This window comes from Ctenopharyngodon idella, chromosome 17 (genome assembly GCF_019924925.1).
Source record: "Ctenopharyngodon idella isolate HZGC_01 chromosome 17, HZGC01, whole genome shotgun sequence".
NCBI lineage: Eukaryota > Metazoa > Chordata > Actinopteri > Cypriniformes > Xenocyprididae > Ctenopharyngodon > Ctenopharyngodon idella.
In genome coordinates this window covers 16,527,407-16,555,319 of record NC_067236.1, presented here as the reverse complement: position 1 = coordinate 16,555,319, position 27,913 = coordinate 16,527,407, and the positions used below count along the sequence as shown (strand labels likewise).

At 37.0% G+C, this 27,913-nt stretch overlaps 1 protein-coding gene across 1 annotated transcript; it reads left to right on the top strand.

Moving 5' to 3' along the window:
* On the top strand, nt 1-27,913 carry kcnk2a (potassium channel, subfamily K, member 2a). The gene is made up of 7 exons (XM_051868110.1): nt 1-379; nt 2,150-2,460; nt 7,741-7,858; nt 16,825-16,985; nt 20,372-20,558; nt 20,706-20,845; nt 26,518-27,913. Coding segments are annotated over exons 1-7 (1,245 nt in total). The 5' UTR covers nt 1-378; the 3' UTR covers nt 26,845-27,913.

The following is a 27,913-nucleotide window of genomic DNA, read 5'->3' as shown; positions in this document are numbered from 1 at the left end:
CATGAAATCGTGAAACCTGCCCAGAGTTCGCGAACACACTTGTGAGCGTGGAGACGGACAGTGAGCGCGCTCATGATGAGAACAGCCCGTCCAATTATCCGTGTGCCCCCTTTGGACACTCCCTTCTCACTTCAGTGCTTACTCAACCACGAAATCCACCGCTGGATTCCAAGATACTGCTCGCATGGAGATTTAAAACTGGACAGGGGCATGATAGTCCAGAAGAGAAAACGGAGGGATGCGAGTGCGTTTGGTGCCATGATTAACATCCAGTTTTTGCTAGCGTGCTCCTGAGAACGGCAAGACAACAAGTCAAGAGGTCCAGCACTCAAGACAGCTGATGAAGAGCAGCAGGAAGAAGAAGAGATCTGACAAAGTAGTAAGTGCGCGATGTCTTTTTTTTTTTGTGCACTTGAATTGTTTATCAAGTGTTGCATAGTTAATTTGGCATAATACTTAACCCATTCAAACCCGAATTATGTTCAATGGACATAAAAATATGATCATGTTTAAATTCTACTCAAAATGCGACCGTAAATGATTTTAGTCAAAAGAATTAGTTCATTTTAATAGTTATTTCTTCATTGCGGATTGGGTTTGGTTCTGAACACATAGCCTGATTCTACAGACAGATTTGTTCAAGACAAAGTTAATACAAAATAACTGTAGATTCAGTTTAAATAAATAAATCTAAAATTAAATACAATTATATGTATGTATAGAGTAATAGCTGGAATTCAGCATTGCCGAAAGCAGATAAAGGTAAAATATAACATGCAAGACCACTGCAATACACTTGCTACTATTGGATTGCCTTCTGCAGGGTTTGAACTTGTAACCTTTCAGTGACCAGCTCAGATTATATATCACAGCGCCACACCACCTACAGCTTTGACATGTTTCCAGATTTGTAGGAGGATTATTACTGAAATCACATTTTGCAGTACAGTATGCCTTGTCTACTTACACTGCTCATTAAACATAATAAAGCTAATAAACACTTTACATTTAGTCATTTAGCAGATGCTTTTCTCCAAAACTTTAATGTCATCTAATGACTTGTCTTACTAATATCACCTTTGGCTTCAACAGTCAAAATGGTATAGTTTTAAGTTTGGTAGTTAATTCAGTTAGAATCATATTTTGCAATTTCGATGGCATCAAAATGAAAAATCACAGAAAAGTGATTTGACTGGATCTGCATGGGTTAAAGTTTCTAATGAAAAAGTGGACACATGCGTTGCTGGAACCCTCTGGGGCTATCAGATCATTAATAAGGGTTGAGGTCTGAATTATGCACAGAGGGAAAATCTACAGCTCTAAATTAGTGCTGAAACTTGTTTCGCCTTGCATAACGTAGTTCCTCACGCTGCATACTGGATACTAGTGAGGAGAACATAACGTCCACTATCACTGGTTTGCTAGAGACGGTTTTCACACTTAGCTGGAACACTGCAGAAGTCAGCTGAGAAAGAACCAATTTAATATCCTCACAGATGATGGGCCAGTTTCTACACTGATTTTCGATTAGTGAAGTATGTTTTACTGGCAAATACTATTTTTAGACTTTCTACGTTTAATTTAGTGTGCCAGTTCTTTGTAATTTACTGTGAAATTGACTAAGAATTTCTGAGTGAAAATTGGTTCTACATATTTTTTCCTATTTTTACGACAATGTTCTTTTATTAAAATCCTCTCAAAAAGCCTAAAAGTAATGCTTGTATTAAGAAATAATCAGTTAAATGATTTATCCCTGTTATATCATAGACAAAAATGTTCCCACGGAACAAAATTTAAAATGCTTTTGATTCAGAATAATAACAAGACATATTCTGAACCATAATCTAAATCGAATTCATCACTGTTTTAAAACCCTGCAGGTGTCTGTGCCTTTCACAGCTGCTATTATTTATTAATGGCTCCATGTAAAAAACATAAATGTGTTTTCGTTCGTGTACAAAGACACATGGAAAATAAATATAGATCTACAGTATACATAAAGCAGGATTACAAAATTATCAGCAGTTATTTCTTTCAAATTACTGCTGCCTTTTATAACCCATCTCTCTCTCTCTCTCTCTCTCTCTCTCTCTCTCTCTCTCTCTTCATTTGCTCTCTCTTACCTTCTCTCTCCCTTTGTTCCCTCCAGTGGCTGCACCTGATCTTTTAGATCCTAAATCAGCCACACACAACACCAAACCACGGCTGTCGTTCTCCTCCAAGCCCATTGTGTATAACTCGGGTGATGATTGTGATACCATAACCACCGTAATGAAGTGGAAAACAGTATTGGCGATCTTCCTGCTGGTGGTTCTGTACCTGATCATCGGAGCCACGGTGTTCAAAGCTCTGGAACAGCCCCAGGAGAGCTCGCAGAAGTACCTCATCGTGCAGGAGAAAATTAACTTTCTCTCTAGTCATACCTGTGTCAACACCTCTGAGCTGGAGGACTTGGTCAAGGTACAGAATCATTTACCTGTGTGCTTGATTTATTTGTATGGGTAAAAATAGCCTTTTTGATATTGATTCAAAGTATATAGTGGTTTTGTCTGCGGGACATTGGGTGAATAGACTAATCTTTGCCAAAATCAATAGAGACAGCTCTGAAGTTGGCAGAAACAGTCTGCAGTCTGATTAATTGGAGACAGAAAACACTGATAAGCCAAAGACATGTTGGTTTGTTTCTGAAGTATGACGCAAGCTTGTTTCTTAGGAATAAGAGGGATGGAAAAGATTGTTTGGCTGAAATTCTTATGCAATTCTTATGGTTAATAACTATATCTGCTCTCCTAAAAGTGGGGTTGCTGCCAGTAATTTCTTTGTAATCGGTTTTAGTGAGTTCAATTAACATTAATTCACCTGTCGGGAAATCTGCTCTTGACATTACATCACTAATAATTAGCTGTACCGTCTGAGGTGTTTACCTTTGTGCAAAATGTAGACTGAATAGAAAGTGACATTTTATAAGTGCAGAGATCAGTGTTCGCTGCAAAATTTACTAAATGATTCTAGCAGCAATTTAAAGGTCGTGGTTGCTTGTTTGTGTGTGTGTGTGTGTGTGTGTGTGTGTGTGTGTGTGTGTGTGTGTGTGTGTGTGTGTATGTGTGTGTGAGTCACTAGCTGGGTTTTCATCCACATATTTTGATGTAAATCTTGGGATATTGTGTTAAAAATGCTGGACAAAACAGCAAAAAGCAAATTAAATTTATTACTGTAAATGTGCATAAATTTGTGAACACATGGGATGGGAGTTCTGCTTTGTTCACAATATGTTTTTGCAATATTTAAATAATCATTTTAATAATTTGAGGAATAGTTCTTTATTTGATTTAAATACTTGGTAACACTTTACAATAAGGCTCATTAGTTAACATGAGCTAATAATAAACTGCACAACATTTATTAATCTTTGTTAATGTGCCAAAAAAACAAAATAATGACCTTATATTCAACAATATCTAGTGATGGGCGATTTCAAAACACTGCTTCATGAAGCTTCGAAGCTTTACGAATCTTTTGTTTCGAATCAGTGGTTCGGAGCGTGTATCAAACTGCCAAAGTCATGTGACTTCAGTAAACAAGGCTTCATTACATCATAAGTGTTTCGAAATTTCAATAGTTCACGTGACTTTGGCCTACTGACCTAATGCGTAAACATTATGGGAAGCGCACTTGCCAGATGGGATTTAAACTTGGTTGAAATATTAAATGACTGAAGACCCAAGTTTGGTTTGAAGACGAAAAATGTACCAATCACAATGTTCTCTCACCATTCCTGATTTCTAACACACACTCACAGCATTCTTGCGGCTTTCAGAGCAGAAACAACAGCTGCTGCTCTTCTTATGTTTTTCTGTCATCTCCAGTCATGTTCTTTTGTAAATTGCATGAGCTTATTTCATCCATTAGATCGAAAGATCTGAAAAACCCATACACCCATAGACCCTTCCCTTGAAGAAATCAGGACAGAAGTGGTTGAATGTGGACAAAAGAGACTGATTAAAACACCAAGTGTAAACAGGAATGTGTCTCCCTTATCTACTTGTGATCTGATTGACCAAAATGCATCTTAATACCAGGTGGACACAGGTCCTTAGTGTGGTTAGGTTGTTGTGCGTTGTGATGCGTTTAAGTAACTTCCCACTTATAAATATTCCTGTAGTTCTCTGGCAGCCTATAAATGTTCTTCTTCTAACCCCTGGAGACAACTCACGCTCCTTCCCCTTACATGTTACGATAAATTACATTCCAACACACTGCATTCACCTACTTCCACCATCTCTTTGGTGTTCCGACACTTCACACACCTCTGAACAAATGTTTATTCCTGCCAAGTTGCTTTGCTGCCAACAGCACAAACCCAGTAGTGATTGTAGCGGCACTTGGAAGGTGTTCACAAACAGGAAAACCTCCCCATGGAAAGAATGGCCTCTCTTTGCCTCTCACTTTTGGCTGAGCTCTCCTGCAGCCAGCTGGGAGGAGGAGGAGGAGGCATTGACAAGCAGCTGGGATACGCTGAGGGCTCGTCCTGCTATATTTAGGCCAGGAGAATCTGCACAATGTGCAGATGTTTTTGACAGTGTTTACATTGCTCACTCATTGCTTAAAGGAAACGTGCCCAGTTTTTTTCGCTACAGTTCTCTGGACTTTGAGAAGAAGCTCAAGGCTGTAATATGAACCAGGCCAATACCTGATACAAGCTGCTGCAGAATTAAAATAGAGATAGATACTTAATTGCTTGAATGTTTTGCAGTAACTATTGGCCTGATGTGACAAATGAAGAAATGAGAGTTTTTTTGGCACATCTTCATCACTGCTCGGGGCATTTAAAATAGAACACGTTTTTGCTGATAAAAACACGAGACGCAGGTCAGTGGATTGAAAAAAGCGCAAAGTCTAGAGACACTTTTTTAACTGTGTCATGCGAGATTAGAGCACAATGGTTAAAGATGTCAGTGGTTAAAGGGAAATTATGAAAATTATCCCATGATTTACTCACCCTCAAGCCATCCTAGGTGTATATGACTTTCTTCTTTCAGATGAACACAATTGGAGATATATTTAAAAATATCCTGAGTCCTTCAAGGTTTGTAATGGTTGTGAAAAAAAATAATGCATCCATCCATAAAAAAAATTAATCCATATGACTCCAGAGGGTTAATAAAGGCCTTCTGAAGTGAAGTGATGCCTTTTTGTAAGAAAAATATCCATATTTAAAACTTTATAAATTCAAATAACTAGCTTCCGGCGGAAAACCGTACGCAGAATGCGCAAGTCGATTTGCGGCGGAAGAGTATACTTTGACCTGACGCACAATGTAATGACGAACGCGGAGGCGCAGAGGATAGAGCAAAACAAATCACCGGTCAAGGTTAAGTCTAAAACAATAATTTAAAACAAAAATGTTGGAGGATTTCAATAAAAGAGAAGATGAGCTTAAATTTGTTGCACAGCCCTATTTGTTTGAACCGCAAGAAGTGTCTAAGCTTACAATACTCCTACATCCTGCGTCATACATCGCGTAAGAGGATTACCCATTTGGCGCAAGTCGACTTGCGCATTCAGTCGTCTGCTGGAAGCTAGTTATTTGAATTTTTAAATATGGATATTTTTCTTACAAAACGAATCGCTTTGCTTCAGAAGGCCTTTATTAACCCCCTGGAGTCATATGGATTACTTTTTTTAATGGATGGATGTATTATTTTTGGCTTCAAAACGCAGCCCCCTCATTCACATCCATTATAAACCTTGGAGAACTAAGGATATTTTTAAATATATCTCCGATTGTGTTCGTCTGAAAGAAGATAGTTGTAACGTGCTGGTTGAGAGGAAACACACGACGAAGAAGATAACTCTCAATAAAGTCTTTGCTTGAATCCAACGGGAAAGATACAGATACAGGCAGGAACGCAACACAACACAATGAACATACGAGACCCGACAATGAACTGAGGGAAGACAGGAACTTAAATACACAGACGATTAACTCAAATGACAGACAGCTGTGATGATCTGGTTAATGTCCGTGGTGACAGATTGTGGCGGGAAAAACGGAACAAAGGAGCACATGTGACAGATGACAAACCCAAACAAACAGAACGTGACGGTGACCGTGACAATAGTCATATACACCTAGGATGGCTTGAGGGTGAATAAATCATGGAATAATTTTCATTTTTGGATGCACTATCCCTTTAAAGATGTCAGCATATGTTTACATTGAAAAACAATGGAAAAGCAGAACAGTGGAAAAACATGTTCTGTGTGAACAGCCCCTTATTTAAACAACTTGCTGCAACTTTGTTGTTGTATATTAATGGTACATTGATAGCAACTTTATTTGTAAGTTTTGCAATGCAATTTTTTGTAATTTGGATATTACATCTTGTAATTGCAACTCAAATTTTAATTTTTGAAATGCATTTTTTTTTTGTTAACATTACATCACATAATTGGAACTTTAGTTTTCATCTTTGCAATGCAGTTTTCCATTTTTTGAACATTAACAAGATGTGAACATCTTGTAATCTCAGCTTTTTTAAAAAACAATACAGTTTGCAATACAGTTGTTCATTATTTGGACATTACATCTTGCAATTGCAACATTTTTTCAGGTTTTCAATGCCATTTTCTGTTTTTCTGACATAATACACTGTGTCTCGTAATTGTGATAAGAGATGGCCATAATACGTTCTTGCCTTATTTAAATGTAGTGTACAACCCCATCTTATGTGTTATAGTTGACAGAGAAAGACCGAGTGAGCTATGAGTTAAGGACCACAGACAGCTCCACCTTTTGCCCTCCACTTACTTTAGTTTCTGAAATATGCATACTTATGAAATGAGAACAGAACAACTTCAGCAAAGCTTTGACCTTTAACTCACTCTTTGAGAAATTTGCTCTTTTAAAGTGCATGTTAACTTACCTAGTGTAAAAAGGATAAGAAAATCTATTTAAAGAACTACACATTCCCTAAGTTTGGAATCAATCCAAGCTAGTAGTAAGTGACTTCAGATCTACAAGGAACACACTGATCGGAGAAGTAGGAATATTGATCTCAATTATGCCAAGATCCCTTCTTTAGAAGAAGAGGCACAGTCTGAAACAGTACAAGAAGTAAATCATCCCTGCAGCACAAACACAGGGCCACACATTTGATAAGGCATCCATCCTATAACGGATTTGAGAGTGAATGAAATTACAGGTCTTAACTCCCAGCTGACACAGTAATGTGTGACGTAAAATCCAGAGATGCTGTGGAACACTGATAAAGAACAGATCTGTGTCTTTGTTTGAGGCACTGAATATAGGCAGCTGGAGCCAGCCATCCTGCTTATTCAGAGCCTGCTTCAGATTTAAACATGTTATATCTATCCACACAATAGCAGATGGGGTTATACTGGAAATAGCATGGTTGAATATGATTCAGCCTGGGTAAATTGGAAATATAGCTGTCAGTTTCTAAATAAACATGTGTCCATGTAATACTTTTCCTACTGAAAATTTGTCATCATTTTTTACCTTCATGTCATTCTGACCCTGTAATATTTATTTTCTTTTGTGGCAGGTATTTCACAAAGAAAGAAAATACAGAGTCAGTATGACATGAGAAGGGAGTAAATGATGACTTTGGTTAAAGTTTTATTTTTATCAAGTGTTTGTGTCATTTTTGGTTTGAGCTTGAAGTGATTCATTGCATTTTTGGAGATTATTCCTGAGACCTGTTCTCTCATTTGCAGCAAGTGGTGTCTGCTATCCGGGCCGGGGTCAATCCCTCGGGTCACCCCTCCAATGAGAGCAGCATGTGGGACCTCAGCAGCTCCTTCTTCTTTGCAGGGACTGTCATCACCACTATAGGTAACAGCTGTACTCAGTATGAATCCTCTGAATTAATTCTTTATTTGTTAGTGACTTTTTGAACTTCATTATCACTTCATATAGGTGACGAAAGCAACTTTGGTAAAACAAATTTAACTCAGGTTACTTGAAAGTCAAATGAATAGATAGGGCTGCACAGTTAATAAAAACTATTTCTGATTATGGCTGCCCCAATTAATTAATCAGCATTTCATTTAGGTGTGCTCTTGTGAGTCTGTCAGCTTGTTTTGGATGTGTACGCTACTGTTCAAAAGATTGGGGTTGGTATGATTTAAAAAAAAAAAAAATACAGTAAAAAGATTAAAATTACTCCAGTCTTCAGTGTCACATGATCCTTCAGAAATCATTCTAATATGCTGATTTGGTGCTCAAGAAACTATTTAAACCATGCTCTCAGTAGCCATCTTTGCGAAGTATTGGCAGTTCACTTGCATACCAAGCATTACTATAACTACTATCTTGTCTCTTGTGCACGACCCTTTCACTGTTCTCTGGATTACTGTTTTTGGATTTGTTTGCTGTTGGACTGCCTATTTGGATTTCTTGATTTCTGCCTGTACATTGAGTTCGATTACCTGTTTAATGTTTGGTTTGTTTGCTCTGGAGTTGCTGGTTTGTTTAATAAACTCCAGCACATGGATTCTAAAATGCCTCTAGTAGTGGATCCGTTACAGAATACTTTGCCGGACATGAATCCAGCAGGAGTTTCACAGTTACAAGTGGCATTTGCTTATCAGAGCGAGATGCTTAAAGGCTGCCAGGAACAGCTAATGGCACTACGGGTTACTAATGAACATCTCACTCAATATATTCAAGCTCTACTGTCAACCAGAACCGAAGCTGTAATGCTGGCTTTACCTGATAAGTTTGATAGGTCTGCAGATAAATGTAGGGTTTTTTTTAGGTCAATGCTCAATCTATTTTTCACATCAACCTGATACATACCATAGTGAAACAACCAAGTGTGTATCTGTCATGTCACTTCTCATGCAAAGAGCTAGAGTGGGCGCCCGCTGTCTGGGACAATGATTTACAGATCCGTAGTTCATTCATGTATTTCTCACAACAAATACAATATGTGTTTGAATATCCAGCTGGCGGGACGGATGTTTCACTCTAATTATTACACCTACACCAGAGCAAATCCACCGCAGCTGAATACAGTGTTAAATTCTGCACATTAGCAGCACAGAGCGGATGGAATGATGTGGCTTTGAAAACAGTTTTCCTTAAGGGATTAAATCCCATTCTACAAGCGGAACAAGCGTGTAAAGACGAAACCTTAAGTCTTTCACAGTACAATAACCTTGCAATCAAGCTTGACAATTTAATTAGAAACAATCCAGTTTACCAGTGTACCACTGCACAGCACCATTGAGCTATCCAGTCATGTTTCCTATGAATCTCCCGAACCTATGTGTAACCCCTTCTGTTTGAACCACCTGCTCTAAGTGGGACCCGAACCCGGGTCCGCTGGCATGGGAGTTGGGTGCTCTATCAACAAAGCTGAAGACCGCAGTCTTTAACGTTAGTCACTAGAGCGCCTCTTGAGATCAGGGGAGTGAGGTTTACACACACAGCTCTTACTGGCCTATGACCGTTACACTCACCCCCCTAAACCTCACTCTACTCGACCCACTCCGAGCGGGACATGAACCGTGGTCTCCTGGGTGGGAGTCGGGCGCTATAACAAAGAGGCTAAAGACCTTGAGATCAGGGGGGTGTTTGTCATCTCCTCACCATTACATCCCATCATCTCGGGGCATCTGTGACTATCAATACATGACCCACAGATCTCATGGAGGCAAGGTGAACTCATCAACTGGTCAACCTTCTGTCATGAATACTGCCTGAACCCCACCAGCCAGTTCCCATGTCTGACTATCAGTGTAAAAAGCCTGCATACCAAGTGTTAATATTACTACTATCTTGTCTCTTGTGCATGACCCTTTCACTGTTCTCTGGATTACTGTTTAATAAAGTCCTTCTGAAGCGAAGCGACGTGTTTGTGTAAAAAAATATATATTCATATTTAACAAGTTATGAAGTAAAATATCTAGCTTCCACCAGACTGCCTTCCATATTCAAGTTACGAAAAAAATGGAACTGGCGTCGCGTAAGTTGAATAGGGAAGGCGTAGGACGTAGCGTAAGCTTTTCGAACTGCGAGAGGCCTTGTGCTTTCATCCTAAGTTGAATACGGAAGGCGGTCTGGCAGAAGCTAGATGTTTTACTTCATAACTTGTTAAATATGGATTTTTTTTTCACTTCAGAAGGCCTTTATTAACCCCCCCAGAGCCGTGTACACATTTATGATGGATGGATGTGGATGGAAGCACTTTCTTCAGCTCATACTCGTTGGTCCCGCTCATTGCCATTATAAAGCTTGGATGCGTCGAGATATTTATTAATATATCTCCGATTGTGTTGAGTAAAGCTTAGGGTAATTTTCATTTAAAGTGAACTAATCCTTTAACAAATGGATTCTAAAACGCCTCCAGTAGTGGATGTGTTACAGATGCATTTTTTTTCCCAGGATTTTTTTTATGAATAAAAGTTAAAAATAAAAACAGCATTTATTTGAAATATATATTTGTTTTAATTTGAAAGTCTTCACATTATTCTATAGTCTTTATCGTTTATTAACAAGACAAACTAAAACAAAGATGGTAATTCAAGCATGAAAGGCAAAAACATAACAGCTAAGCACATAAGCATAAACAATACAGGACCATAAACCAAGGGAACTGAGGGCGTTATAGGGTATACTCACACTAGGCACGGTTACCTTGAACCGAGCCCGAGCGCAATTTTCCCCACTCCCCCGCTGGCCTGCACTCACGTTGCGCTTAACGTTCCGGGCCGGAGCACGCTTATGTCATATAGGATGCAACTTTGAATGGAAGAAAACAGGAAGAAATATATATTATCTTTTAAGCCGCGCATCGATTTTCACTTGCACGTATCAGAGGATTACAAAGGCAGCTGACGTTAATGGAGGAATTTGCAGCTTTACTCGCAAACTACAATTCTTGTTCATCAATAAGGTAAGAACCAGACCCGTGATAAACCCAAATACACTCGAATTAATTACATGAATTGAAAAGTGTACTATCAAAGTAGTAATAAAGATTTTTGCCGTCGTAATGATGACAGTAGCGCACACAAAAGTAGCAGCTGTTCCATGCTCATGCACGGTTAGCGCTCACACTGCATGTGAACAGCTCTTGAGCCCAACTGAACCGCGCTCTGGCCCACCTCTTCCAAGCGTGCCCGGGCATGGTTCGGAGCGATCACACTAGTCAAACGAACCAGGCTTTGGGGGTCAAACCCGCTCGGGCACGGTTCAGAGCGCCTAGTGTGAGTACACCCATATACACACAAGATAACGAGTAACTAAAAAAGACACAGGTAAACATAATCAGTAACCATGGAAACAAACTAGATAAGAGAACAAAGAAAGCAGGAACAGGAACATACAAAATAAAAGTCCATGAAAATGAAACGGAAACTAAACCTGAACATAACATTATCTACTAAAATGAACATTTTAATGTAAATTCTATTAATTAAATTATTTAAATTGCAATTAAAATATCAAGGCAAATAATCAACTTATGATTTTTGTCATAATAGTGTAGACCCTAACCACAAGGTTATTTACGTATGATCTGAACACTCAACATTTTATGGATTTATTTCTCAGCAAATAATCAGCAGCTACATTTTTCATTTTGACTTCATCACTAAGGATGTGTAGGAAATTGCATTAATGTTATTTAATAAGCTTGATTAATGAACCTTAACTAAACCTTTCAACAGCTTTGACCGCTCTTGAATACATGTGTATGACACCTTTGAAACCTGCTGGAATGGAGCCAAGTAGTGGATTAAAGAGAGCAAGCCCCCTTCATCAATCTCCCCAGCGTCCCTACTTAGGTTGTGAAGTATGAAGTGCAATTAATGAACCGAGCGAGTCTGTTAGCTTGACCTTTTATACAAAGTTGAAAGAGGCCAAGTTCTTGGGGCTGCACATCAGATCTCCATGTTCAAAAGTTTGGGGGCACTAAGATTTTTGTTTAATGAAATTACTGATTTTATTCAGCAAGGATGCATTAAATTGAACAAAAGTGACACTGAGAACTGGAGTAATGGCTGCTGAGAATTCAGATTTGCCATCACAGGAATAATTGATAGACAGTAAGATAAGTCACATGCTTGGCCTTTAAAGCTCAAACTGCTAATTTGTTTGTCAATATAGGCGACCAAATAATTCTCTTTTGTCATTTGAATGAAAACCTTCCTGTCCACCCCGCAGTAAAGATGCACACACACACTTTGGAGTGTCCTTCTGCGTTCATCTGTTGGTGAGGGCGTCGCATTCACTAATACTCAGGCATCAGCACATGCGTGTAGACTACTTGCCAATGCTGAAGTCCTCACAAGACACACTTGTGTGCTCATTAAGCTCGTTTTGCGTCAGTCTTCCAGTAAGTAGTGCTTCTCCACTAATGAGGGTGGCACGACATTTTTTGTTCCCTGTGTCAAACTGACTTGCGTTGTGCTCCAAGACAGCACATGACGTTCATTTCTCATCAGATTCGACTGAGACATGGCAGTTTATCACTGAGAACAGAAATGATCCTGCTTTTTTAACATATCATTTCAGTCATTTAGTGTTATGACTTGTGAATGTGTTCATGGTGCTTTTCAATACTGGGACTACAGCTACTTTTTTTTCCCTTTTTTTGAGTTAACTTTTTGTACATTTGTGCAAAACGTTTGTACTTTTATGTACTTTTATTTTCATTGTTATCATTATGATATTATTCAGATGAAAGCTTGCGGAGGGCCATTAAACAGGGCTATTAAAATATTCATAGCTATCCAGTTAAAAACTTGTACGGTCCATAAATTCCTTCAAAAGGACTGCTTGGAGAACAAATATGGCTTCATGCCCTAAAATAACAAATATATTTTTATAAACATTATCATTTTGTTTTATTTTCTAATTTTTTAAGCTATTGTTTGCAAATTAGGTGAACTGAGGAAGAACTGTAGGATCTGCTAAAGCCTCTATTTTTCACAATATAAACTCTCATAGAAAAAATGACCACCTATAGCTGTCCTTTAATATAAGAAATCCTTTTACTAAAGAAGGGAAGATATATTTTCTTACTCTTTCTCTATAATCCTACCATTCCTTTCAGAGCTTAACAAAGATTTTTTTTTATCTACTGGCTTATTCGGCACAGTATGTCAGATTTGTACTTGATCTTTCAATATTTTCGTGTCCCCACCACAAAATACATGATACATTTTTAGCAACAGAATTTTTTTTACATTTTGCAAGACATAAAAACATACTGTTCTTTAAAGAAATTGGTACTTTTATTCAGCAAGGCTGCATTAAATTGAACAAAAATGACATTAAAGACATTTATAATGCTACAAAAGAACACTTCCACTTTTTATAAGCACAACAGACAGAACAAATGAGATACATTGATTAAGCAAATAGAATAAGAGCATATTCCATTTTTCTATGAAGGTTCTATTTTCATCATCGATTTATCTTTTATTGAGCAAGGCACATGAGCTGACATACCACTGCATCAAATCCTGTGACTCCTGTCTTTTTACATCTGAAGATTTGTCTCCATCCAAAATTAAAAATGGATATGACACAATTAAATATGTGCATCGGAACAGAAACTTGTTTTTATCAGGCATCAAAATCAATTGGGGGCTGCAAAAAATGATTTAGCCAATTAGTCGTCAGTTTGGGTTCTTATCTAGGTCTCTGACAAATGAATTAATTATTCATTATTACATGTTGTTTGTTTCTATTTAAGGTTAGGAAATTAGATGTTATCTGAACAATGAAGAGTCTGGCAACAGTATTGCTTGTATCAGGAGAAAATAGAACTGCTAAAGCCATTAACACGCATTATAAATTTTTATATACTTAAATCCTTATAGTTAATCTGCTGGAACAAGTATGATTTTTTTTTTTATCCAACCATGAACATATGTTCATAATTCTTCCAAAAGATTGTGTGTAAAGACATTACAGTTATTTGTCTCCACTGTGCCGTGTGTAATTATGGTTGTCTCACAGGAAACCATTTTTATGGCTCTTTCAAGGTTTTTTGATTTAATTAAGTTTCAAAGAGGACAGAGTGCATGAGAAGAGATTGAGCTCAGTTATTGAGTTTCACGGAAAATGAAAACGTAATTGGATGGAGGCTCTTGCGGAAATGCCCCCACTGCTGTGCTTTACTCAGGGTGGGCCTGTCCAGTGGCTTAACTTTTTGCTCTTGTAATTGCCTAAATTCCTGTTGTGGTAGTATTACACACACCTCAACCACTGGTATTCTCAAAGTTTCTTAAAATAATAATACAGTTAAATATTAAAATTATTTATTGTTCAAAGCTTGTTTATTTTCTTGTTTTTGTATGTCTTGCGTAATGTTATGCATCTCAGACTAAAAAGGAAATTTCCTAAATGTTACTTTTCCTTCATACTCTTAGAGCGAAAATATCATCTGAGTTGTAACTAAGTGCATAGATTTGGTTTGAACCAGGGCTTAAAAAGTGAAAAACAAATCAATCGGTTCCCTTTCATAGGAACTTACATCATTGCGGTGACGCTATGGGAATATTTTCAGTGTGATCAGTGTCTGAATCACTGCACGCACCAATGTCATTGGCCACATATGAAGTCAGGTGACACTATGCAGTACATGAATTGTCTATAAAATGGTGCCTGACATGGTGTCACCAGATTCTTTGTCTTCAGAAGCTGCTTTGTCAAAATGTCTGTGTTTTAGAGCAGGAGTTTGACTTAAAGGTGCTGTATGTGATTTTTTTTTTTTGACTGTACTAAAGCACAAAACATACCATAATATGTTTGCAGAGATTTAGGAAACAGTTCACATAGACCTAATTCACAGAAGCACCATCTTTGATTTTTAACGGGAATGAAAGCGAGGCTGTGAGGGATAGACATACATCTCCTCAGTGGCTTGTACTGTTATTTAATGTGTTTTATGATTGTTTTGCTGACGAAACACTGCAAAAATATCTTTCCAAGAAATTTCACTAGACAAAAAACTCTAGGAGATCTAGGAGCTTTAAACACTTTTTTTAAGCGGATGCCATTGAAAACATGGTAAGTTTATCCCTCACAGCCTTTCTTTCATACCTATCATGGCTCTGAATAAGGTCTACACTTGTTACTACCCTAGGGTGACCATATGTGCCATTTTCCCAGGATGTGTCCTGTTCAGGATTTCTAAGTTGCAAAAAATGTCCCAGTTTTGGTTTTGTTTTCATATTTGCAGAAGGTAATGACTGAAAAATAATTTGACCAATAGCGTGCATTATACATAATCGACCAATCGTGGCTTGCGAGAAGGCTGGATCTACAGAGAACGGTCAATGCATTGCATGAAGACTGTCAATAAGAACAGTGGCTTGCACAGACCTCCGTGTAGAAATTGCGTTCCTAAATCGCGTTCCAGGGGCACATCAATATGACCACTTTCACGATTAAAGAGGCAAGGGCTCAAGCCATTTTAGGCAATTTAGAAATCCTGGACAGGACGCGTCCTGGGAAAATGGCACATATGGTCACCCTAGTTTGTGTATTAATTCTTACCTTAAAACCTCTCTTCAGTAACATGGCAAACGTGTCTTTTTATAAAAGCCAAAATTGAGGTTACAGTGAGGCACTTACAATGGAAATAAATTGAGCAATTTTTGAAGGATTTAAAAGCATAAATGTGAAGGTTGTAATTTTATAAAAACACTTACATTAATTCTTTTGATAAAACGAGTGTATTTTTAGAGCTCTAAAGTTGTTCTTGTCATTTTTGTGGTTGTTTTAGGGTTTGCAGCATTGCATTGTCATTTCAACATAGTTGTAAAATTGCTAAAAAAAAAAAAAGTGCTGTTGAATGAGAAAATTCAAAAATCACTGTGAAAATTCACCTCACTGTGACTGTCTAGTGATCCACTTATTCCTTATTGCTTTCAAGAGGCCTGAAATTGAATACATTTTAAAAGAAATGTATTTACACAGCTGAAATGAATCCCACTTATGTCCCATTCATTGCATTTAAATGTATGTATAATGATTTTTATCTGTTTTGCACTAAATTTAAGTGTTGAAAAAGTCTTAACTGGGAGACTCTCCATGTAGTCTGGATAATTCAGCCCTTATGTTCCCTGACAGATAAATAAGGCATTCCACTCTAAATTCTCATAGTCTCCACACTAAATCAAATGAAGAGTGCACTAGTGGAGAATGATTTAAACATTTGTTTTTTCTTTTTGGCATACAATTTGCTGAATTATCAGTTTGACTCAAGAGAATAGTAAACAAAATGTCTTACAAGCTGTAGAAAACAACAAAATAATGTTTCAGGAAGTACAGTAATTAAAAATGTGTTCTAAGAACATGTTGTTAACATTCCCATTAAGTTATGAAAGTGTCTGAATGTTATCTGAAAGTTCAAAATGGCCATTTTTTATGCTTTAAAAATGTTTTTTCTTGATTCTTGGTGAACGTTAAGGTAGTGTATTGTCTATTTTATCATTTTTTAAGTAATATGGGAATGTTACTTTTGAATGTTCTCTGAATCGTCTGAAAAAGTAGCGAGTAGTAATGTTTAAAAGACGAAAATGTTTCAGGAAAATGTTCCTTGAATGGATGATGTATAAATAACTTTTTAGTGCTAATGTTTTGATGTTAGAGATCAGATAACATTGAACGAACATTCTGTTAATGTTACTGGAAGAATGTTTGCTCATAACGTTGAGAGAACCTTAGCCAAAGTTCTGAGAACGTTCCCTGTTAGCTGAGACCCGTATGTTTTGGCAGATAATACATAATGTCTGGGCTCATTAGTCTTCCTGACAGAATGACTTCTCTTTCTGCAGGGTTTGGAAATGTCTCTCCACACACAGAAGGAGGCAGGATCTTTTGCATTATCTACGCCCTGCTGGGGATCCCACTCTTTGGGTTCCTCTTGGCTGGAGTGGGCGATCAACTGGGAACAATATTTGGCAAAGGAATCGCCAAAGTGGAAAAGATGTTTGTGGTGAGTATTTAATTAAATTGAGCAAAAATCATGTAGCATAATTGCTCACAGGATTTATACCATTAATGCACGTTATAATCTATAATTATAATCCTTTTACTTGTGCAGCAGTTTCTAGAGTCTGCCACAGAAATTTTTGGGAAAAATGAATGCAAAACATTTTCAGGGATTTTTTACTTGTTGACCTGAACAATGTAAATAGCTATTCAAGTTAAAGGGGACCTATTATGCAAAATTTACTTTTGCATGGTGTTTGGAAATAAATGTGTGTTGGCAGTGTGTGTACACAACCACCCTATAATGATAAAAATCCAACCACTCCTTTTTTTTAATCCCCATAAATCATAAGCAGTGTCTCAAAACAAGCCGTTTCCAGGTCCCTGGCAGTGTGACGTCACATTAGCCACAGGCCCCGCCCACGAATGTTGACAGACACTGCCGTTTTAACATAGAACCGCCCTGAGCGAGTTCACAGCAAGTTCGCAGTCCGCCATTGCTGCACTGAAGAGAACGTCTCCTAAGCGTTTTAGGTGTTCTGTAGCTGGATGGATTAATCCACATAGCTCTCTTTATTTACACCCTAAATCTGAGCCGCTGAAGACGAGGTGGATTCATTTTGTTTTTGAAGAAAATGCTCCCTACCGAAATTTGTTAATGTCTGCGCGAATCATTTCACACCAGACTGCTTTGTGAACCAACGTCAATACAAAGGGACAATACAAAACCTACAGTCTCCAGAGTGATACTGGATACGGCAGTAATAAAGGTGAGGGCACTTTATTACAGTTCATCGGAGTTGATTTACGGATATAAAGTTTACCAGTTTATTAAGCACCACCCGAAAAGGCATAAGGTCTTTATATATTTGTTTACTGTTAGTTGTAACGAGTGTTTCTGTGTACTTCGCTGTGTATGTTGATGATAATGAAAGGGAGAGAGAGAGTTTATGGATAATATTTTAATGCACGCTTGCACTGTGTTTTAAGCTCTTACAGAGATTTTCTAGAGTGAAGACAGACGCTTCATATTTTGTGTGAAGTACAATAAACGTCATCGGTAAACTGGCTTGTACTAATATAGTGGATAAAAACAAGGAGACAATATAAGTTATAACTGTAATTGAACTAAACTATACCTGTTCTATCTCCATGCAGCATATATTTGCAGTTTCTGTCATTATAGTGCGTCTTGACTGAATCCTGACAGGGGAGAACGAGCTCTTGAAGCTCCGCCCTCTTAGGCCGAGTGCAGCAGCTCATTTGCATTTAAAGGGCACGCACTGAAACGTGCTATAACATGCTATAAAAAATTATCTGTGGGGTATTTTGAGCTAAAACTTCACATACACACTCTGGGGACATCAGATACTTAAGGGGGTATAATAGGTCCCCTTTAAAACAACAGATTAGACCAATTCTGTGACGCTGGACCACAAAACCAGTCTTAAGTCGCACGGGTATATTTGTAGCAATAGCCAACAATACATTGTATGGGTCAAAGTTATCAATTTTTCTTTTATGCCAAAAATAATTAGGATATTAGGTAAAGATCATGTTCCATGATGATATTTTGTAAATTTCCTACCGAAAATATATCAAAAATATATTTTTGTGAGTGGATATGCATTGCTAAGGACTTCATTTGGACAAGTTTAAAGGTGATTTTCTCAATATTTTTATTTTTTTGCACCCTCAGATTCCAGATTTTCAAATAGTCATAGTTTTTGTGGTCCAGGGTCACATATCATTCATTTAGAAAAAAGGTCTGTGCACCTCATATCCCTTCAGTCAGAAATGTGCTATACTGCCTTCGCTCAATAAATCCCCTGCAGCTCTAAACTAATGATTGTTTTGTAGAAATGCTTGCTTACTTACTATTAGCCTTGTTCGGTGCTGCAGAACATTCAGTCACTTTGATGATTCACCGTAATATCTTAAGTGCCTCTGGTGGCCATCTTGTTTACACTCGTTGCACATACACACTGTCATTTTATGCTGAGCTGTTGTGTTTTTGCGTTGAACATTTTACAATGAAAAGCACAATACAGTATTTTTTTGTCGGAAAAGTCAATGCAGCATAGTGAATTATTTATTGCTGGTGCACTCATTCTTTTGTGTACCACATAGTAAACACAATTTCTTTAAGGCTGAAGGGAAAAATACATCTTTTTCTAAGGGCAAGTGTTTATTTCTCGTCATGAATTTGCTTGTCTAGTGTAGCTTTCTGTCCTGTGTTGACATATTTGGACAAAAATCTGTGTAGTGCAGCATGAGTCATCAGTTTCCTTCATCCATTCTTTATGATCTCTACATTTTGGTCCTGTTCCCGTTTTTGCGGATTTTAAATGTGTATATCTGCTAAAAATGTCAGTGTTTTGTGGTACCCTACTCAAAGCTAACACAAATTAACTAAAGGCCATAAAGCTCTCATTATGAGGTGGTCTTTAAATTAGTGATAAATTAGTGAATTAGTGACAATATTTCAGCCAGGCTGATTATTCGTCCTACAAAATATTTGGCATGAGATTATCGACATTAGACAATAACTGCACATGCTTGGCTAATTAATATATATTAATAAACTCTATAAGTAAAGTCTGATATATGTATTAATAACTTCTTAATAATTTCCTAAACATTTTTGCCTGAATGTTGAGTAAATAATGTGTAAAACAAATGTCAAATTAATTTAAGCAATTTTGTGTGTATCTGATTTTGTGTGAATATGATTCAACTGCACTATTTTTTATCATAAAAGGACATCACTATGACATTATACAAGATCAATATCTAGCTGATGAAGTGTTTTACAGTTGAACAATTATGAAAATTTGTGTCCACAATACTTTCTTTTAATATTGGATTAAATTCCATGACTTTTCCAAGCCTTGAAAGCACAATTTTAAAATTGCTTGATATTTCCAGGTTTTCCATGAGTGTGGGATGCATCACATGACAGATAACAGTGTGAAATGTCATTGGAAATTGATTATTATTTTAATGAATTTTTCAATGAATTTCAAATCTCTTTGTCTGTGATTTTTATTTATTAATTTACCTTTTTCTTTATATGTACGCTGCCATTCAAAAATTAATACTAATAAAATATATTCAAATAGATTACAGTTATTTTAAATTGTAATAATTCTTCACAATATTACTGTCTTTAATAAATGCTGCCTTGGTGAGCATAAGAGACTTTCAAAAACATTATAAAACTCAAACTTTTGAATGGAAGTGTACATCGCTATGTCTCATGTGTGCCAGTGTATACTAGATGCCAGACACTGCGATGTCTGGTGAAATATTGTGGACATCTATCAACACTGATTATAATGAGCTTCATTTTCTTTTCCGCCCGGCTTTTGCATCTGTTTTTCCTCTCAGAAATGGAACGTGAGCCAAACTAAAATCCGTGTGACATCCACGGTCCTGTTCATCCTGTTTGGATGCCTGCTGTTTGTGGCCCTCCCCGCCCTCATCTTCCAACACATTGAAGGCTGGAGCGCTCTGGAGGCCATCTACTTTGTTGTCATCACTTTAACCACTATTGGATTTGGAGACTTTGTGGCAGGTGAATGAAGTCACTACTTTGCTCATTCAGTCTCAATTTCAAGCACTTGTGTTAGTTTCTGAAAGCAAACAAATACACAGAAAAACAACTCAAACTGAAGTATTCATGAGTTCTGTGGGTGGATGTGGGTTGATTTATCTCATTCAGGAGGCTCTGAGATTGAGTATCTGGACTATTATAAGCCCATCGTGTGGTTCTGGATCCTGGTGGGTCTTGCCTACTTCGCTGCAGTTCTCAGTATGATTGGAGACTGGCTCCGGGTCATCTCCAAGAAGACCAAAGAGGAGGTATGTGCTTACCGAAATACTTTCAGCCAATACCAGGGTGAGCATGACACTTCTGTTCCACGGTTAAGCAAAAATCTGAATTTCAGTAATGGCTCCCTCTCAGTGTGAATGTGAATTGGCTATGAAACACATGATGTTGAATTGGAATATATATTTAAAAAATAAATAGTCAACACAGTCACACAGCAGAAGTGTTTTATTTGTCTAGCATAACATAATGGCCAAGAACAGATGGTGAATTTAAGATCTCCACCATGTAAGCCTGTTAAGTATGGACATATTGTAGAAATATCAATACTTTTGATAGTATTGGATCAGTCACATAAAAATATTGATTCTAAGTCTCTGTTAAAAAATTGATTAATCGCATCTAACATAAAAGTTTGTTTACATAATATATGTGTGTGTGTGTATATATATATATATATATATAATATATATATATATACACCCAGTCACTCCTACTAGCCACTTTTGCAGGTTTAATTTGATATATATACATTTTTCACTTGTAGTCTTTTAAAAAGTCATCTGAAATAATAAACTAAGTGCAATGTAGTGTTGTCAAATTTTTCGATACCTATACTGAAATATCTGAAACTATTCAATACTAATTTTCCGCAGAATAGATACACGATACCAGCCTCACTTTCTCGCTCTCTCATCTCTCCGACAGCGAGTTGACACACAAACCCGTCTCCCCTCACTCACTCATTTCATTTGCTCCGGATGAATATTGTTGGTGTTACAGGACTTGAATTTCAGCGTGGGATTGCGAGTATTGCATATAATTTTACTCATTCCCACACATTTTGTTCTCACACCCAAAGTGCGCCACATAAAGCCACCTCTCAGTACTAAATTAAGTTCTTTTTCACTGCTTATTGCGCTTAAACAGTCAAATACACACAAAATAATGTCAAAATGCCTGTCTTGGCTAGTATTCAGTCAGTTTTGTTTTAAGTTAACGTAAACAGTTGAGAAAGAAAACGCATGTGTAACAGTATAAGGGATCCATACGTCAGGTCTTAAAGTGACAGCAGCCTAATATACCTGCTGCGAAATTATGAGAAAATATCAAAAATATCTATCTGGCAGTTTTTCCCCATGATATCGATGTCAAAAGTGTGGCCAGTGAAAATGCTGAGTGGCTAGTAACTTTGGAAAACCACTAGCCACAGTGGCTGGTGCAGCAAAAACATTAATGTCAAGCCCTGCTCAAGCCCTAAACTTTTATGTTAGATGTTATTAATCACAATTTGACAGCATTAATTATAACCTTTTTCTGGAAATACATGCGTTGAGTGCATGAAAACATGTTTACTAATAAGCTACTGTTCAAATGTTTTGGGGGGCAAATGTTCTTTTTAAAGTTCATTTCAAAATGTCAAGTATTCAAAAGTGACATTTGTAATGTTATAAATGATTTCTATTTCAAATAAATACTGTTCTTTTGAACCATCTATTCAACAAAGAACCCTGAAAAATGTTTCCACAAAAAATATTAAGAAGCACAACTTTTTGCGACAGTGATGATAATAATAATAAATATTTCTTGAGCACAAAATCAGCATATTTTAATCAAATAAATGCAGCCTTGGTAAGCATAAGAAACTTCTTTCGGTTATGCATTCTATGTTTGCAACCTGGATTCCGATTCAGGAAAGAAATGTGGACTTTAAGGGCATTCCCAATTCACCGAATTCACTGAATGCAACCCTTTTCTGTACTTACGAATGTTTGTCAAGTAGTTACATCACAAAGTTTTCCATCACAACTGTTTCCCACAAAATACTGTAGAGCTGATTTAATGTCTCCACAATATGACTTTATTGCTTATTTTGCATTTCTATAAAGATTAGGAACAGCTTATGTGTTTAATGAGGCCTGTATGAAATGTTCCAGGTCATGTCGAGGAGTTCATTATGTGTTATTGTGGCTTTGTTTGCTATGTAGTCCACAGCATAAACTTCCAGTGTGTCAGGAGCCAATCACAGATCAGCGCTGTGTTTAGCTTTCATTTACTCTAGTGTATGAAATGAATGAGCTTCAGCCTGGAGAATTATGTGCTTGGATTAGCTGGAACAGAAGGTTTGCTCTGACCCAAACACATAATAAGACATTTTCTCTGGACCGTGTGTGCTTTTCTGATGCCATCATAAGTGCAATTTTCTAACATTATACTCTATAGTATCACATAATTAGTTTTATGTTTAGGAGTTGGGATTTGTCATTTACAAGAACATGTAAGGAACGTCATTCACAAAAAGGAGGCTGTAGGCCTCAGTGTTATTCATCCCTGTGTGAAGCAGCAGAATACTGTAAATCTGAACCTGAAAATGTCTCACATTGAAGTCCATTATCACATCTTACTGGAAATAGTGGAGAAGGGAAATGCAGTGCAGGATTAATGTGAATGAAAGGTCTGAGTGACCCAGTTCTGCTTCCTGATTCTCATCCATAATACATCACCTTTCAGGGTTTCTTAAATGCTGGAAAGGTGCTATGTAGCACACACACACACACACACACACACACACACACACACACACACACACTTGTTTCCTTCTAAATCAGGAATAAACTTCTCAAATTAGAACTTTTCAAGAGTCCTGTAAGGAACCAAGTTACCATCTAATGACCTCATTAGAGAGGAAAGCAAAGGTTCCTTGTTTACTTATATCAGATTTTCTCATTAGTTTTTTTTTTTTTACTACAATTTCATTTTGAGAGGTTTTGCTTCACAGTCTTGACATTGTCTAGGCTCATAGTGAACTATTTATTCCTGAATAAACTATAGTGGTAGTATATATATTTAAGGGGCTTTCTGGTAATAGTACATCAGGAGAATCTCAAGCACAAGGCTGAGAACATTAGAGACCATAGACTTACAGTATATTTTTCTGTAACTGTACTATGTTTTAGAGGTTTGCTAGGTAGGTAGGTAGGAACTTTATTGATCCTAAATTTGTGCATCAGCAGCAGCCAGACGGTTACACTGCAGGATGCTTTAAATTGATCCAAAAATACTGTAAAGACATATGTAATGTAACAAATGTCTATTTTTATTCTTTAAAAATGCTGTATTTATTCAGACCCTCTGTTCAAATGCTGAATTTGCAGATGCTTATGCTTTCAAGCAGTTTCTCATAGTGCAGCACTTCCAAAATGTGTTTGTTTTGCCATTTTTAAAAACAATAATTGACTTGAAAATGTACAGCGACCTACAAATGTATTTAATTCTTCAGTGACTGAAAAAAGACACTGGACTGCTGTTTCCTCACTTTAGCAGAATCATTTTCAACTATGATAATAATAATCATGATGATAATAATAATAATAATAATAATAATAATAATAATAATAAGGGTTAAGTACCAAATCAGCACATTATATGATTTCTTATAGATTATATAACATGTTTTGCTCGTAGATTCACTGTAGACTGGAATAATGGCTGCTGAAAATGGGACTTCATCCATTACAGTTTTCTTGTATTTTGAAATATTATTGCTCCAATAATGGTTAATGTTTTCTATTTTAAATATATTTTAAAATTAAGATTTATCTTTTATGGCAAATCTGAATTTTCAGCATCATTACTCCAGTCGTCAGTATCACATGATCTTTCAGAAATCATTCTAATATGCTGATTTGGCGCTCGAAACATTGTTATTAGAAGTAGTAACTAGGGTTGCAAGATTCCTGGAATTTTCAAAGTTGGAAAATTTTCATGAAAATTAATGGGAATACTGTATATGGGAAAAAACTGGAAATTTGCAAAATTGCAGGTTAGCTTATAACAGGGAACTTAAATGTAGTTCAGAAAAAAACATAAAAGAACCAGATTTAATGCAAATTCGGTTGAATTTCTACCCTGCATTTTCCTCAATCACATGCACACAGAACACTCATGGTTTTTTTAACATTCATAACATTCATGGTTTTTTTATTGTTCAATGAAAGAATCACTATCAAAAATGTCATTTTTTAAATATGTTTGTAAGCATGTCTGCTTATGACCAATCAAAATGTTTATATTTATGTTTGTATATGATACAGTTTGTATAAATTATCCCAAATTTCTAATTAATTCCTGTAAAGTTTCCAACTTTCCAAAATTCCAAATATTTCTAAAATTCCCCAGCTTAACTTCCCATAGAAAGTTTCTGGAAAGTTACTGGAAATTTTTCACCCTTTTTAACTCTAGTAGTAACATTGTATTGTTATAAATTTTTAAAAGAATTGTGCTGCATAGTATTTTTGTGCAAACCTTGATACCTTTTTTGATCACACTTTAGATTAGGGTCCAATCCTCACTATTAACTAACTGTTAATTATGACTTTTGCCTCAATAAACTCCTAATTACTGCTTATTAATAGTTAGTAAGTTAGTTAAGTTTAGGTATTGGGTAAGATATAGGGATGTAGAATAAGGTCATGCAGAATAAGGCATTAATATGTGCTTTATAAGTACTAACAAACAGCCATTATCCTAGTAATATGCATGCTAATAAGCAACTAGTTAATAGTGAGAATTGGACCCTAAACTAAATTGTTACCTTTTTTTTTTTTTTTTTTTTTTTTCAGGATTCTTTGATGAATAGAATTTACTCACCACTATGTCATCCAAGATGTTTATGTCTTTCTGTCTTCAGTCGAAAAGAAATTAAGGTTTTTGAGGAAAACATTACAGGATTTTTCTCCATATAGTGGACTTCACTGGGGTTCAACGGGTTGAAGGTCAAAATTGTAGTTTCAGTGCAGCTTCAAAGAGCTCTACACAATCCCAGCTGAGGAATAAGGATCTTATCTAGTGAAACAATCTGTCATTTTATAAAACAAATAAAAATGTATATGCTTTTTAACCACAAATGCTCATCTTGCACTGCTCTGCGATGCACCACGCGTTACGTAATCATGTTGGAAAGGTCACGCGTGATGTACTTTTTAAGTAAAGGGTGTTTGACTTTGTCTTTGCACGTTAACTTAGACGCTGGATTGGTACTTTCGCCTACATCACACGTGACCTTTATAACATGATTACGTAATGCATGGCACATCGCAGAGCAGTGCAAGACGAGCATTTGTGGTTAAAAAGTATATAAATGTTTATTTTTTTAGAAAATGACCGATCGTTTCACTAGATAAGACCCTTATTCCTCGTTTGTGATCGTGTAGAGCACTTTGAAGCTGCATTGAAACTGCAATTTAGACCTTCGACCTGTTGGTCTCCGTTGAAGTCCACTATATGGAGAATAATCCTGGAATGTTTTCCTCAAAAACCTTAATTTCTTTTCGACTGAAGAAAGAAAGACAAACATCTTGGATGACACGGGGCGAGTAAATTATAAGGAAATTTTAATTCTGAACTGAACTAATCCTTTAAGTTGCACATGATAACCCCAATAAGAGCTATGGATTGGGATGAGAGGGTCCTAAAGATCCATAGCACATCTGCACACAATGGATGAATTGTACGGTCTTATAGCAGCAGGCCCAGATTACTTTCTTTAACACTCCCATCTGCCCACATGCCTTTCATTCCCTCGGGCTGAGATATTTCCACAGAAAACAGGTTTTTGAAATGGTTATTTACACCTCTTAAACGCTTCTAAACACATATGACACTTGACTGCGTTTGGTCCCACTGACAATTCCTTCTGTTCCAGGTAGGAGAGTTTCGCGCTCACGCTGCAGAATGGACGGCTAATGTGTCAGCGGAATTCAAAGAGACACGGCGCCGCCTGAGCGTGGAAATTTACGACAAGTTTCAGCGGGCAGCATACATCAAGCGCAAGCTGTCGTCAGAGCTGGGCCAAAATCCAGGTCAGGACATGATGCCGTGCAAGAGGACCCTGTCCGTGAACTTCACAGATGAACTAGAGAAAGAAGGTCTCTCGACCCTGACCAAAAATGGCAGCCTGTACCTAAACGGTCTTACCCCGGACTGCCACGATCATGGCGAGATCTCCATCATTGAACATCTGAAATGCTAAAACACTGATAAAGAAGACCTGGAAGGTACTTTTGTGTCTACAGCTATGCTTCATCACAAAGCTATATCTTTCCTGGATGAACTGGAATCTGTGAGAGGGTGACTTTATGCCTTGTGCCAGTGAAACGATTCTGTCTACGTTTTACAGGAATTAAGATGAAGTCTGTATTCCTGAGAAAAACAGGACAGCAGCTTTTACTATCCAATTAATCATATTTGTGCCTTAAAATCACCAGGAATAGACTTCCCAGAAAGCTGCTACTCTGAATGATACATAGAATTGAAATGTAATGTTTTTTTTAGAGAATGAAACCAGTCTTGTCCAAACACTGACTAACTTAATTGTTTTTTTTATGCGTATTGCAAACCCAGCATGTGTGAGCATCTGTTCATAAACTATTACAGGGTATCAGACAAGAATGGCTGAGTGTTTATGATACTGACACAGCTATGATCGGTGGCTCACCAGTGTAGTTTATATCTTGCACATGGATATTTTTTAACTCTTTCCCCGCTAGCATTTTTTTTTTTAAAAAGTTTCCAGCCACCGCCAGTATTTTTGATAATTTTCATACAAATTTCATGGCCCCCAGAATATTTTGTTGTATGAATATCTGAACATGCAATAGCTATATCAAAAGAAAGAACAGAGCCTCTGCTTTTTTGAAGTGTTTTATTCTAGCTTCATTCTTTCTTTTTTATCAACACTTGAATGAGGGTGTTTAATAAAAAAAAAGCAACATTCTGAGGAAAAAGCTGAGAACACAACGTGCATAAGCAATGTTTTTACCGCTTGTTTCTGCTCCTTGTTTGTCTTTGTTTTGATCCAGAGATTGTCTACTCTTTTAGTAGAAGCGTTATAGCACCCCTTACCGTACAGCAGTGAAAACATGGAAAACTGGAAAATTCTGTCAATGGCGGAAAAGCGTTGTGTCATAAATGACGGAAAATTCTGTCAATGGTGGGAAAAGAGTTAAAGGGTTAGTTCACCCAAAAATGAAAATCATGTCATTAATTACTCACCCTCATATCGTTCCACACCTGTAAGACCTTCGTTCATCTTCAGAACA